Source organism: Procambarus clarkii, chromosome 45 (assembly GCF_040958095.1).
Source record: "Procambarus clarkii isolate CNS0578487 chromosome 45, FALCON_Pclarkii_2.0, whole genome shotgun sequence".
Lineage (NCBI taxonomy): Eukaryota > Metazoa > Arthropoda > Malacostraca > Decapoda > Cambaridae > Procambarus > Procambarus clarkii.
The window spans coordinates 3,590,746-3,606,198 of NC_091194.1; the positions used below are offsets into that span (position 1 = coordinate 3,590,746).

The window sequence follows — 15,453 nt, forward strand, 5'->3', positions numbered from 1 at the left end:
CAAAAACAGTTCCATGCAAATCTCTACTGATCAGCTAAAATACATTTGAACATAAAATATTCTTTTGCACATGATTTGTCATAATGGCAACTTAAATAGTATATATACACAATGTATCAATTATAGATAATACATGTCTACTTGCATGAATGTGTATAAAAGATAGTGCATGCAAGCAGTTCCATATGTACAACAGGATGTATAGTTTATTTTGCCTTCCTGATTGCCAAATTGTAAGTGTCATCAGGAAAGAGGCACACAGAATTTTTAAATGTTGTGTTTACATGTCTAATAACCTAACTCCTTCCATGACCCCCCTCCCCCCCAAGAACAAAGTTACAATGGACAAATCTCAAGACAACCCCCATCTAAATCTACTATACCTCTTCTATTACTATACAAGACCTATCTCCATTTGAACACCTACACATTCCAAGTTTGTTATTTGCCATTAGTTCCAACACTGAGATTCTGTATATTTTCCTTACTGCCATAACATTCTTATCTATTTCCATATAGTTAATGAGCCAGCTCTCCTAGTATTGCTTTCTCCTGACACTGAACACGTTACTGAGCATTCCTGCCCATTCCATCTCTGCTGTCCCGCATGTTACTATCCACTCATGCCCATTCCATCTCTGCAGTCCCGCATGTTACTATCCACTCATGCCCATTCCATCTCTGCTGTCCCGCATGTTACTGTCCATTTCTGGCCCATTCCATCTCTGCTGTCCCGCATGTTACTGTCCATTTCTGGCCCATTCCATCTCTGCTGTCCCGCATGTTACTATCCACTCATGCCCATTCCACCTCTGCAGTCCCGCATGTTACTATCCACTTATGCCCATTCCATCTCTGCAGTCCCGCATGTTACTGTCCACTTCTGGCCATTCTACATCTACTGTCCCGCATGTTGCTGTCCAATCCTGCCCATTTCATATCTGCTACCTCACATTCCATCTCCAATACCTACACGTTGCTGCTCTTTAAATACTGTACCAACGAATCACATGTAAATGGGAAAAAAAAGTTCTAATAATTATGTGACTACAGTACTAATATGTAACACCTGGTTACATATTACAGTATCTTCCCAGTGTTTATGCTCCGTGACAAACCTAGTGACATATGACAGTAACTTGAATAGTATCCATACTCTCTGACAAGCTTAATGACATACTGTAGTAATTTCAGTGTTTATGCTATCAGACAAAAACTTTGTGTAAATTCTTGTCAGTCTCGCAGCTCATCACTACAGTTTCTTCCCTATTAACCACATCTCTTCTGCCTCACCACATTATATTTTTACACCCACTGTTGTCCGAGTTCATGATGGGCAACATATTGCAAAATATAATGTGATATACAGTACAACATTACTTGACAGCACACTCCTCACTAACTCTGCATTAACTATGTCCTTTATTATTCCCTATTATTCCTTTCCATGTAGAGAATAGATTGATTTGTATTTAGAGTAGGTGATTGCCAAAAAAAAAAACTTAGCACAAAATTTAAATAAGGAAATCTCCATTTAAAATTTATATATTCCTTATCCTTTGCCTGAAACATAGGCCGTGATTACTGGCATTATAAAAAGTATAATAAGTACTACTACTATATAAGTGTAATCGGACCATACATAATATTTGCTAGTAGTAGTATATTATTATCTAGTTCCAACCGTCAGTGTATTAAATATTCATTTACTGTCATTCTGTATCCCACTTGAAGCAAGACCACGTATTCTCAACAGGGTTAAAACAATTTCACAATTTTTATACAAGCAATGAACCCTGGTTACCAACTCAACAGTGGAGCTCAATAGCTTACAATCTAAACTTGAAGAAAATGAGTGAAAATGTAACACAATGCAGAGACTTGCATCATCCTATACAAATGAGAGACGGCTGTTTGTAGAATGACATACATGCAATGCTTGCTAAATGCTTGAATAATTATTTAGGTCCTCCCCCCCCCTTCCTACCTAAAAATGCAAGTCTAATTTAGACTGTTGTACACCTGTTTAGTTCAGCCATTATTGTAATGACTTGTATATATTGTTACAAGTTTCTAATTCTAAAATAATTTTAATCTGAATGAGAAATAAAAGAGGATTCACATAAAGAGTATAATGTAATATACATACATACACACACACATACATACATACATACACACACACATAGTAGGCATCCATCAGTCTCAGGAGACTATGGAGTTGGGCTCTGGTTCCCGGTCTGGAGTGGCCTCTCCAGGGCGCAAAGCCAGGGTAGATTAATTAATAATTAATACATACAGTACATACATACTGTACATACACAGTTTCAAATGTAGATATGATAAGAGTCCAGTAGGCTTAGGAATATGTACACCAGTTGATTGACAGCAGAGGCGGGACCAAAGAGCCAGAGCTCAACCCCCGCAAGCACAACTAGGTGAGTACAAGTATTTTAGCTATAAATTTTAACAAAATTCATCATTTTAAATATATCACATCATTCGACAACCCAATCACACTAACCAGTCTAATTAAACAATCCAGCTAATGCCAAGTCAAACCCACTGTTGTATGTTAATGTAGCTAATTAAAATAGTAAGATATATTGTATTGGTAATTGTTAAGAAATAATAGAGTATATATAACAATGAATAATTTCTCCAATCACGACGAGAAGACATCACTGAGATTATCTTGGGAGACCGAGGATGGAGAGAGGGGTGGTGCCGACGACTCCACACTTGACCTACCACTGTGCTGCGAGCTAAGAGTCACACTCGTCACATCCTTAATGATCATCTCGGCCACTTTGTATGCCATGTCTTCTTTGACTTTGTCCTCGTCCATATTAACAAATTTCTTCAGTGTTTTTGAGATTTTGGATTCCGTTTTGCGGTCTGGCTCGGGCTGGAGATCAGACTCAAATCTTCCAAGCTCGTTGATATAGCCACAACTCATTTTGCTGTAAAGGAAAGTACGTTTAAATGCCAATAAGCAAATGCACGAGCAAAACAGTTTAATACGAATTTGATCACACTGTTAGTGGACTGCATGTTTTCTTTGCTTAAGAATTGAACGTAAGAAAAATTCATGTAGTGGCTGGAGCTGCATGTACACATATTTTTCTCCATTTACCTGTACTGGTAGCAGGTACACACACTACCAGTGAAGGAACACAGAAAATGACAATCAATGTGAATAAATGTCATAATTCAAATTTCCATTGTTGTGATAAAAAGCCTATACTTAAAATTTGGGTTGTTTAATTGTGAATCAAAAACACAGACCACTGTACTACACACCTGTCGATGATTCCAAGGATCAACGTCCCCACAGTTTTGGAACTGTGAAAAAAGTTTTGGAACCACTGCACTAGGTACTTAAATTCCAGCAAATGAACAGTCTTCAGTAAACATACTGCATAATTAAGTTTTCATTATATTTTTATTAACAATTAATGTTTATATAGTGTGTGTCTAAAGAGAAATAAAGATGCATTGTATAATTTGCTACAAGAAAACTTAAAAACATTTTATGATAAGTAGCCAAAATAAACAAAATACTGTAATCAAAAATTAAGAAATTACATGAAGCCAGAGCAAGTCCAGTACAATAGTGCCTAAATTTAGGAAATGGCATTGCACAAAGGAAATACCTAAAATTTTTCCTACGCCACAGTGAGTCAGGATCTGTTATCTGAGCTTCATCTATCCTCATGGCAAGCGTGGGATCATCCAAGTTGCGGAAGCGATGGGGTGCAGATGTATCCATGGCCAGCAATGTGTTGTGAGTGCTGATCCCTGCACCGCCACAACTGCTGCTCTGCTCGCTGCTGCAAGTACTCTCAGAACCTTCAGAGATAGAAGAACCATTAATTAGTTCATGTCATTTGACGAAAATCTCCCTACTACAACAGCCTCCAGCAATTCACCATATATATATATATACGCAGTAGCCAAACTGGAACCAAATGCCAAAAACTATAAACATCCTGTAATTTATCACATTATAAAGAGGTTGTTGACCAAACCACACACTAGAAATTGAAGGGATGACGACATTTCGGTCTGTCCTGGACCATTCTCAAGTCGATTGTGTCAAGAATGGTCCAGGACGGATTGAAACATCGTCGTCCCTTCACTTTCTAGTGTATGGTTTGGTCAACATATTTCAGCCACGTTATTGTGACTCCTCGTCTGTAGAAAGAGGTTGTCACTTTGGAGAAATTTAAGGAAAGTTTTCATACTGTATATGACAAATCACAGCACAGGTTCGTTTCCAGAAATTTTCAGAAAGATTTTTATAACCTTGGGGAATGTCTCAGGCTTTTATTGCATGGGCTGTCTTACTGGATGAAAGGACTATAAATTATTATATATATTATGTATATATAGATATACCAACACAGAAATGATAAATTGATGATCAAAGCTTAAATGGCTCCACTAATTAAGTCCTACATTGTGCACGTATGATAAAATGTTCACAAAAGTAATGTAAGAAAAAATCCCATTTGATGACGAGCACAAAGGTAATCATAGTGACTGGAACCATTTAAGGGTTAAGCATTCAAATTAGCACTAGTACAACACCATACTTACCGGAACGTTTCTTGCGACCAAGCAGTTCCACACTTGTTTTGACTGTGTTGATTAGTTCACTCAGGTACTTAATGTGTAGGTTGGAAGATAAATAACCCGGCAAGAAATCCTGAAATAACATCTAGCTGTACAAGTTGTTTTGTAGTCATTCCTTGCGTAAAAATTTACCAAATCCACAGCTAAGGTTAATGAAAATTGCAAAAAACCGAGCAAATGAGGCAGCCTGTGATATATCCAGATTATGAGAATGGGAAGTTGGGTATTGACATTGGTGTCTGGCTATGAGTCATGTGTCTCAGGTTTTCTTGAAAAAACAGAAATATGAACTAAAGAATTCTGCTCCTTATAATGTATCTCAATGAGCATCAGACTATGGCTTGGTGAGTTATAAGTTACCATTTTCTTACCATGGCTTGGTGAGTTATAAGTTACCATTTTCTTACCATGGCTTGGTTACCATTTGTTTATATATACAAAACTGACAAAAAGAGAAATTCTTGAGACTGCAAGCTTCAAGAGCAAGAGGTCACAGATTCAAACTCAGGAAGCAAAGATGTCAAAACAATATTAGAAAGTTCTATTTTGCAGGGTGGTAGAAAGTTGGGACAAGTTAAGTGATAAGGTGGTGCTGGAGGCCAAAACTGTTAGTAGTTTTAAAGCATCATATGACAAAGAATACTGGGAAAACAGGACACCACAAGCATGGCTTTCATCCTGTAATTAGTAACAAGACACCTGGTGTTCTTCAGCTGTATCGTGCTCTGGTTAGGCCCCATTTAGATTATGCAGTTTAGTTTTGGTCGCCGTACTATAGAATGGATATAAATTCATTAGAACATGTCCAGCGAAAGATGACAAAGTTAATTCCCCAAATTAGAAACCTGACATATGAAGAAAGATTAACAAAACTTAAATTGCATTTACTGGAAAGGCGAAGAGTTAGGGGTGACATAATAGAGGTTGACAAGTGGATGAATGGACATAACAAAGGGGATATTAATAGGGTATTAAAAGTATCAACACAGGAAAGAAAACGAAACAATGGGTATAAACTGGACAAGTTTAGATTTTGGAAAGAACTGGGTAAATACTGGTTAAAAAACAAGGTTATTGTTATGTGGAACCAGTTGCTACATGGCATGAGGTGGGGTCCCTTGATTGTGTCAAGCATGGGTTGGACATGTATATGAGTGGGATTAGGGAGTTATAAATAGGAGCTGCCTCCTATTATGCGAGACAGCTTATGTAACTACACTTAGGTAATTACAACTTGATAATTACCCTTCCTTGACCTAGAGTTCTATACCAGGACTTTCATCTGACCCAGTTTAGTGATAACTTTATAATTTGGGTAGATTATCATTTAAAATGTAGTGATGCCTATTTTCATGTGAAAGTGGTAGCATTCTTTACAGAAACTGAAGAAAAGATGTTCAAAAATTCATAATGTGGTCGTGTACTTACTCTCTCCAGTATATGCAGTACCACTCTAAGTGGTAAATCAAAACAAGAGGGCAGAGGTCCTTTCTCACGACAAATGTTTCCCTCTACAATGAACCTGACACTATCACTGAAGCCAAGTGGACACATTGCTTGCAAAGAGAAATACCTGCAACAAAAAGTATATATATTTAGCAAAGCAGCGTGACAAAAAATGTATTTTGCTGCTCCCATCCTATTCTCCCGAACAATAATAATGCCTGTATATACATTTAGTCATTATTCTTACATACACTTAGTATTGTGTAAGACAATTTACTAAATGGATTTTCAAGTAACTTTATTAATTATGTGTACTACTGACATGTTTAGATATAGATAATTATCTATAACCTTTATTAGATTTTGTGATAAGAACATCATGTGGTTAGTTTGGACTCACTTGTCATACAGAATCATGGCATCAGCTTGTGCCTGCTTTGAATCATACAGGTCGGCTTGTTCCATCAGCTGCTGCCGAAAATTTGATACTGCCACCCACAACTGCAGCATATTCCGCCCACCCTCTTGCTCCACGTACTGCAAGAATGCAAGCCAAAATAATGATGAGACATTCAGGTGGGTGGTATGTCCTCCACCTGTACAAGGGACAATTAGCCCTAAATGCTGTGAAAGTTAGTAGCTTTACAATCTTTACAATGTTACTTTAGCTGGTCACCATCTAATCTCCCAAAATACTATGCATGTTAGTAACTTTGCAATCATGTACTATTTAATAACAAAAGTCTGCATACTTTCACAACCCATGGTACCTACTTGTGTGTGTACACATATATTAAATAATGAATAAAATAAATATGTAATAAATTAATGTGAAGACAGGTTAATGGTAAACTTTTGATAGTCAAAAGATAACACTACATAACAAATTAAACTTTTGTTTGACCCTGGGTAGTAAGTGTTATTTTCTGATTACTTATACCTCCAAAGTACAGAAAATGGCTATTATTCCCCTTAAACTTTTGCTTTGACTTTTACCCATGACAGTTCAGGGAAGACATCTTGAAGGTACTGAAGGCTGCCGACTCCTTATCTTGAGCTGTGACACAACTCTAGGTAAGAAGTCAGTCAGCACCCATCAAGTACTGTACCATCAAAACATCTTTCTATGTTATGTAAGGTAAAAGTCAAACCAAAGTTTGAGGGGAACAATAGCCATTATCTATACTTTGGAGGCATAAGTAATCAGAAAAAAGCCCTTCCAATGAACAACATTTTTGCTTCAGTAGATATATTAATGCTGATTAATGTTATTGTTTTAATGTTGGGCAATGCAAGGAAAAGGAATAAATTAAATCAGTAAAAGTTGAGAATATATAACAAATGTTTATCCTGCAATTTCCACAAGTTGAAAAACTAGCTGTGTTGTTTTGGTACAAATGTGCATGGGTGAGGTAGTGGGAATTTGAAAAGAATTTGAAAAAGTTCTTGCCCGAAATGCTTATTAGTGCGTATTAGTGGTTTCAGGCATTGTATGTACTAACTCTATCTATTAATGCCACATTATGTTTGTAACTCATTTTTAATATATGTACCTTTACCTGAATAAATATATTATTTTGTTAAATTATAAACAGTCCAAGTTAAACAAAAGTACAACACAGGAGTAAATATAAACTTTTAATTTTTTCTGAAAATGTGTAGAGTGCATAAAACTTTTTTGAATAGAGAAAACTTGGCACTATGAAATTAAAATAAGGACATTTTTCAGTCACAGCCAATCATAGTTCTTTATGCCATTTGTTACTTCTATAGCACAGGATGTGCAAACAAAAATAAAAAATTATGGGGAATATATACTTCTCAATACCAGAATTGTTAACCAGATAAGGCAAATACAAACCTCCATAAAATAGGGAAATGCAGAGTCACTGTAGAGTATATCTGCCAACCGAACTGAGCCACTGGTGAGGACATCGATCTGATGTTTGAGGTAGTAGTCACTAGCCAGAAACTTGGGCAAAAACCTTTGAGAAAATTAAGAAAACAAACAAGTCAATTACCAAGGGTTCAACATATCATAGCTGAAGCTTCCACAAGTTTAACAAATATATTTTGTACCTGACCCATGCATGTCAAATCCATACAATGATAGATTATTCAAACAAAATTCCCACTTATATCTTATTGATAGTACTGAGTCATCAGTACTGCAACAAGTAATGACTGCTTTAATTCTTAAAATAATGGTTTAAATAGAAATCAAGAAGAATAGGGGAGGGAAGGAAGGGATGGAAGGGGGAGTGAAAGAGAGGATGAGAGGGGGGGAGTGAAGGAAACTATCAGGAGAAAGTGCCAAGCCATTACGACTATACTGTATAGCACATGGAAGTGATCAGAATAAGGATTTGGGATGGGACGTGCGGAAAGAATGGCCAAACACTTGGACGGTTGAGGATTGATTGGCAACCTGCATGCCTTCTCACCCACACTACTAACCTGCCCGTGTTTAGACACACACAATACTAACCTGCTACTGAGACCGTCACTCTACCATCCAGTCCAAGTAGTTGGGTGGATGGGGGAAAAGAGGGGGATGTGAGGGACAGGAAGGATGGGGAAGGAAAGAAAGGGAGGGAGGAAGGGAAGAAGGGTGAGGGAGAGACTAACCAACTACAGGTTATCTAGCTAGGCAGCTTCAAATCATCAAATAACAAAAATACACAATTTAACTGGTTTTCCATATACAGTATAGTAAGTTTAATCCTCTAGCAAAAAACAAAATCTAGTAGCAATAGTTTTAATATTTAATCTTGGCAAGTAAGTTTAATCTATAACATTTATCTAATACTTTAAAAGTAACTCTTTACAGGTAATGTATGTGCTTTTAACAAAAATTGTGGCTCCTTGAAAACTGGCCAAAATCTCCCACACCAAGAGCCACAGTCTGGGAAACCTCCAGACCACTCAGCCAGGAAAAACTTTGTAATTTTGGAAGTAATTTTGAGAAATTTCAGGTTGGATGATGTGTTTTAGAATCATCTGATTAATGTACAGTACCAGTAATATTTAAGTTATCTAATGACCCATAACTATTAACTAGAACTTACTCTTGTTCTAAAGCACTGAACACAATCTTCTGAGCTGACATGAAGCAATTAGGATCAATATCTTCTTGTACAATAGAAATATTTTGTAAAATGTTATCTACAACAGCATCATTCACTCCGACAGAATGTTCGGCATCTTTTGCTAGATACTTGTTAAAAATTCTCATGGCATCATCTGCTATACTCTGTCTTAGTTTCTGTGCCTGAAGGCACTGGGAGGCACTTAGGCTAGAGTTACTACTCTCGTTCGTACTTGTATCTTGTGCTGCACTGTTGCTGGGTTGCATTTCAATATTCTTTTGTTGAATTAACACATTTTCTTTTTCTCTAACACTAATTTGTTCTTCTTGAGAAGTTCGAGCACGACACGTTAACACTTTTGAGGAGCTCCCATCAGGAGTGTTCAGGGGAGTAACATCACTGGCATTTTCAATACTACTCACTAGATCAGGCAGTATTAGACTTTTGTCCCGGGTATTTTGGATGTCCTTCGAACAATCCAAACTGAATTTTTCAAGCGAGTGTGTTTTACAGAAATCACTTTTACTATCACAAGAAGATATTCTCTGGTCACTGTCTAAGGTTTTATTATATTTTTCTTTATTACTTTTTTCCCCTATATTACCAGGCATGGAAGAAGGATTATCATAGGAAACTTGAAAATCTTGACTGTTGATGCGTGTTACGGCTGCAGCACTAAAGCTGTTGGTATCCATCCAAAACCGTGCATACTTGTCCGCACCCCAACCTTGAAGAAACTGAAGGAAGTATGGTAGAGTTGAGGGGCTGCTGAGAATGTCCTCCACAGTCTTCACAAACTGTGACTGAATGAGTAGAGGGTCTACTCTGTCTTGTCCTGGGAAGAATGAAAACATTATTACATATAATCTAGAAATGCATTTACACATCCACATACACAAAGGCATGAAATGGAATGCATTAGAATATCATGGGTATGTAATCAATTTTGAGAACCATTATATAAGCATGTTAAGCATCAACTATGCCTTATCCATCATTACAGTATTGTTTATAGTAAGAAAAAATGTAACATAGGACAATGTGCTGAATAACCTTTAAAATTATAAATTTGAGTTTGCTTTTTTGTTCTTCTTGATATATAATCTAACATTTCCACGGTGGACGTTTCAAAATACAGTATTTAGATTACCGTACTGTATTTTGTTTCTTAGAATACAGTATTACTATAAATGTAGCTGTTCCATATACAAATATACTGCATTTTCTGCATATGGGGGGGGGGGGGCCAACTAGGCTTCAGACAGAGGGAGACAATAGACAAGCCTCCCCTGAAAAACTGATAGGTCCTGCAACCTCCAAATTAAGTTACAGCAGATGTTGTGAGCGTATCACAGCCCACCATTTGTTTTAGACCTGCTTCCCAGAATAATTTTCTAGTGAAGATTTATTTTTCATTTCCTTTGTAAATTGTTAGTGATCTGTCATAAGCCATATAGCACTGAGAATATCCCAAATATTTATCATATTAAATTAAGAGTCATACTTAGAATATATTTAAAATAAGAACACAGGCTGTATTTTATGTAAATCTTACAGTTAATATTTTGTGTAACTGAAAACAAAGTATATTTCCTGTTATCAGGGAGAGGAAGCCTGTACTTAGGCATATTGAGGTCCACCCACGGTCAAACTATTAACCTTTCCCAAGGATGCAACCTCACAAAAGTTGCCTAATTCCTGGGTACCTATTTACTGTTAGGTGAACAGCGGTATTAGGTGAAAGGAAACATGCTTAACCACTTCTGAATCCTCTGGGAAGTGAACTTGGGTCCTTTGATTGTGGGTCGAGGATATGGACCACTGTACCTTTCACAATCATTTTGAGTTGAACCGAGATTCTCCATGCATTGCCACCGCCTTACATAACCCTGAAAAAATGTTCAAGGAGCCTGTCTATGACACAGTGGTGTCTTAATCTTTCAAAGAAAATTAATGTGTTAACATGGAAATAAAACTTAGCAATAAAACTTATTTCTTAGCACAATATCTTTATTAACTACACGCCTAATTCATTGCACTGGATACTGTATTACTAAAAATGTAATCTTTCCATTCCACTGCATTTGATTCTTCTAGTGAACTAAGATCAGTTCAAGTGTAAATTCACTGTTATTTATAACAAAAAAAAAAAAAACATTTATTTCTTATAATTCACCATACATTAAAATCATATTAATCCACTCACCGCTATCACTCATGAAATGCTGCTCATCGGTTTGAGTGATGGTGTGTGACGAGGTACGAGCAATCTGGGTGGAATCCACTTTAAGGATGCCCGGATCATGCAACACAGAGGGGGCACCTTCCTGGCAAACTTGCTGTGGGTTTCCTTTCCTATGATAGTTTGCATGATTAGGACTTCCTCCCGCACCTACTCCTCCACCTGCCAAAATCACACACAGTACAGTGACAACACAGTGAGAAACAACCACAAAATGGGAAGACTGAATTTTCAGCAATAACTATTTATACACAATAAAATGTTATACAGAACACCCATCACTTTATTATGCATAGTTCTTCATTATGGAATGATCAGATACAATGTGGCCTTGGTTGTACAGTATACTGTATATATATATATATATGTTAGGCGGGTATAAAGTTCACACCCTCCAAAGGTCAAACTACTGACCCTGCCCAGAATGCATCACCGCAATAGTTGATTAACTCCTGGTACCTATTTACTGCTAGATGAACAGAGGCATTAGGTTAAAGAAAATGTGTCCAACCATTTCTGTTCCACACGGGATTTAAACTCAGGATTCTCGATTGTGAATTGATAACAAATCCAACTGTACTACAGAGACTAATATACAGTACAATGCAGTACTTAGTTCTTATCAATATGGTTTCTGACCCTATAAAAGCACAGTGATGTTTTAAAATGCTTTACTAGATACATGCAGCACCTGACAAAAAATGAGTACCCCATAGATGTATTTGTTGACATGCATAATGCCTTTGACACAGTTAACCATAATAACCTTAAACTGCACCACTATGGCATCAGGGGGTCATTCCGTTCAGCAATACTACAGTACAGTAGTTTATCTTACATCAGTGACAGGCACCAGTATGTTTCTGTGAACAATGTTACTTTTTCCACACTGCATCAGTATAATTTATCACTTTATGCTAAGGTAGTTATTATGTGAATTTAAATTCTCTTTCAATGTACCTAACATTACATTTATAGGTTAGTTTAATTTAAGGATCTGGCCAAAATGCTGTGTGTGCTAGTAGCTTTCCAAGAATGTACCACTTAATCACCAACATACTTACTTTCACAACCCACTGCACTTTCTTGCATGTATAAATTAATTGGTGTTCCACAGGGTAGTATAGTAGGGCCACTCCTCTCTCACTCATTCACATCAATGACCTTCTAAATGCCATGTAACACCTGAAGCCAATTCTATCTGCTGATAACACAACCTACATTTTCTCAAAAACTAATCCACTTATTTAAAGTGACACAGTGAATACTGAACTAAAAACAAAGTTCATTTGTGGCTGACTACTAACAAACTCTCCCTTAACATTGAAAAACTTGGCTGCATAGTAGTGGCTTTGTACTTATGTTATCAATGTATTTTCCTCTGTTCACGTATCACATGTATGTACACTCGTGTAAATAAATTATTATTATTATAAAAGTGAACTAAGAATTAACAATACTAGAACTGAGTGCAGCGTAGATGGGAAATTGCTTGGTGTTTACACTGACAGTAAGCGGAATTTCAATTGCCATATACAAAATTTTGTAAAACAGTAAAAAAAAAAACCACTCCCTAAAATCAGATACAGTACAGTACTACGTACCTCACTATTTTGGTAATAGCATTTTATTCACTAATCTATTGATATCTTGGTTGGTTAGGTAAGGATAGGTTGATTCAGGAAGGTTAGGTTAGGTACACGTCTGTTCAGCCGGCAGTGACTGGCTCCCTGGTGTTAAACAAGTTGACACATCGTATTCCAGTGAAAATTGTGATTAAGGCCGTGCCCGAAATGCAATGCTTGCTAGTAAGAACTCTTGTATATATAAATAAATTAAAAATTGTATACAACAAAGCCTACCACTTTCTTGCTTCTAACATGTACTAATTAACTGTGGTGCCTAATTAACTAAGGCAACACTGTGGTGCCTGGCCCAAGCAAACCTGGCACCGAGGCAACACCCGGGGTGCCACGCACCGAGGCAACACTCGGGGTGCCACACACCGAGGCAACACCCGGGGTGCCAGGCACCGAGGCAACACTCGGGGTGCCACGCACCGAGGCAACACTCGGGGTGCACGCACCGAGGCAATACTCGGGGTGCCACGCACCGAGGCAACACTCTAGGTGCCACGCACCGAGGCAACACTCGGGGTGCCACACACCGAGGCAACACTCGGGGTGCCACACACCGAGGCAACACTCGGGGTGCCACACACCGAGGCAACACTCGGGGTGCCACACACCGAGGCAACACCCGGGGTGCCACACACCGAGGCAACACCCGGGGTGCCACACACCGAGGCAACACTCGGGGTGCCACACACCGAGGCAACACCCGGGGTGCCACACACCGAGGCAACACCCGGGGTGCCACACACCGAGGCAACACTCGGGGTGCCACACACCGAGGCAACACCCGGGGTGCCACACACCGAGGCAACACTCGGGGTGCCAGGCACAGAGGCAACACTCGGGGTGCCACACACCGAGGCAACACCCGGGGTGCCACACACCGAGGCAACACTCGGGGTGCCAGGCACCGAGGCAACACTCGGGGTGCCACTAGAGTGTCAGAGTACCACCAGAGTGCCACTAGAGTGCCACACTTACGGAACTTGCGCCAGAGGGACGACATCTCGGGGCGGGTGTCATAGAGAGCGTCGCTCCATGTTAGTGGCGTCCCGCGACCAGCTGAGCCAGGACAACAAACCTGCTCCTCATACAGGATCACATCTCCAACCCTCCACGCTATACGATCCAACCCTAATCCTCTTCTCTCGCCCTCAGTACGGATCCAATTCGTATTGTGTTCTCTCGTCTTCAACACGGGATCCAACTCTCAACACGAGATCCAGTCACAATCCTATTATCTCGCTCATAACACGGGATCCAATCCTAATGCTCTTCTCTCGCTCTTAACACGGGATCCAACTCTCAACACGGGATCCAATCCTAATGCTCTTCTCTCCCTCTTAACACGGGATCCAACTTTCAACCCGGGATCCAATCCTAATGCTCTTCTCTCGCTCATAACACGGGATCCAACTCTTAACACGGGATCCAATCCTAATGTTCTTCTCTCGCTCTCAACACGGGATCCAACTTTCAACCCGGGATCCAATCCTAATACTCTTCTCTCGCTCATAACACGGGATCCAACTCTCAACCCGGGATCCAATCCTAATACTCTTCTCTCGCTCATAACACAGGATCCAACTCTCAACCCGGGATCCAATCCTAATGCTCTTCTCTCGCTCTCAACACGGGATCAAACTCTCAACACGTGATCCAACCCTAATGCTCTTCTCGCTCCCAACACGGGATCCAACCAAAATGTTTCGTTTCGACGGCCGAAGAGTGTGGCAAGGATGGGGGAAAGGAGAAGGATGAGGATTTGAGTGAGGTAATATAGGATAAGGGCGGGATAAAACGGTTAGTGCCGGTGCTGCAGGACACAGCACCGCTCCTGTGCCAGGTACGTTACGGGATCTCCATAGCCCGTGCTACTTGGAACTTGTTGAGAGTAGCTCAGTCTATAACAACAACAACGATAGAGCTGATGAGTTAACCAAAGAATGTGCCTCCAGAGGAGTTGACTATCTTATAAGCAGCCTAAGAGCAATAATACACCAAGAATTCCAACAAAACCTTGTAGATCTGAGGCAATGTGAAATCTACACTGATAATTCCATCTATCATCATATTAGCATGCAAGAAGAGCCACACATCTATGGATCAAGCAATAAAATCAGCAGACTCCTAGATGTTACTACTAGTGGCGGTATAAGATTGTAAATACTATGCTATGTATTCTCTCTAACCCAATGTACCTTCTTGTATATAAATAAATAAATAAATAAATAAATAAATAAATAGATAAATAAATAAATACTGTTCGGTTTATACTGCTATAAGTACCTCTGGCAGGGTTGTCGTTGTTTAAGATTCAGCTACTGGGAACAAATTTCTAAGTAGCACGGGCTATGGTGAGCCCGTAGTGGACTTACCTGGCACAGGAGCGGGGCTGTAACTG

General features: G+C 39.0%; 1 protein-coding gene across 2 annotated transcripts; it reads right to left on the bottom strand.

Moving 5' to 3' along the window:
* Window positions 1–2,348: 2,348 nt before the first annotated feature.
* LOC138350445 (A-kinase anchor protein 10, mitochondrial-like) lies at window positions 2,349–14,193 on the bottom strand. 2 transcript variants are annotated; one of them, XM_069301205.1, is made up of 9 exons: window positions 14,031–14,193; window positions 11,380–11,577; window positions 9,153–10,008; window positions 7,946–8,069; window positions 6,485–6,621; window positions 6,067–6,211; window positions 4,603–4,711; window positions 3,657–3,852; window positions 2,349–2,963 (listed from the first exon to the last, which is right to left on the bottom strand). In XM_069301205.1, exons 1-9 carry the CDS (start codon window positions 14,053–14,055, stop codon window positions 2,666–2,668), a joined length of 2,088 nt encoding a protein of 695 aa, XP_069157306.1. In that variant the 5' UTR covers window positions 14,056–14,193; the 3' UTR covers window positions 2,349–2,665. The 2 variants fall into 2 exon arrangements, with proteins under 2 accessions (XP_069157306.1, XP_069157307.1); XM_069301206.1 differs by lacking the exon at window positions 14,031–14,193 and adding an exon at window positions 11,001–11,062 and having other exon boundaries at window positions 2,522–2,963; window positions 11,380–11,519.
* Window positions 14,194–15,453: the final 1,260 nt, after the last annotated feature.

Bases quoted from the DNA above. Each gene is read 5' to 3' on its own strand.
- LOC138350445 (XM_069301205.1), bottom strand. From the start codon at position 14,055: ATGTCGTCCCTCTGGCGCAAGTTCC. The intron at 10,009-11,379 runs GTGAGTGGATTA...CATTCTTCCCAG, and splicing joins GCATTTCATGAGTGATAGCG to GACAAGACAGAGTAGACCCT. The intron at 4,712-6,066 runs GTAAGTACACGA...ATGTTATTTCAG, and splicing joins TACTGCATATACTGGAGAGA to GATTTCTTGCCGGGTTATTT.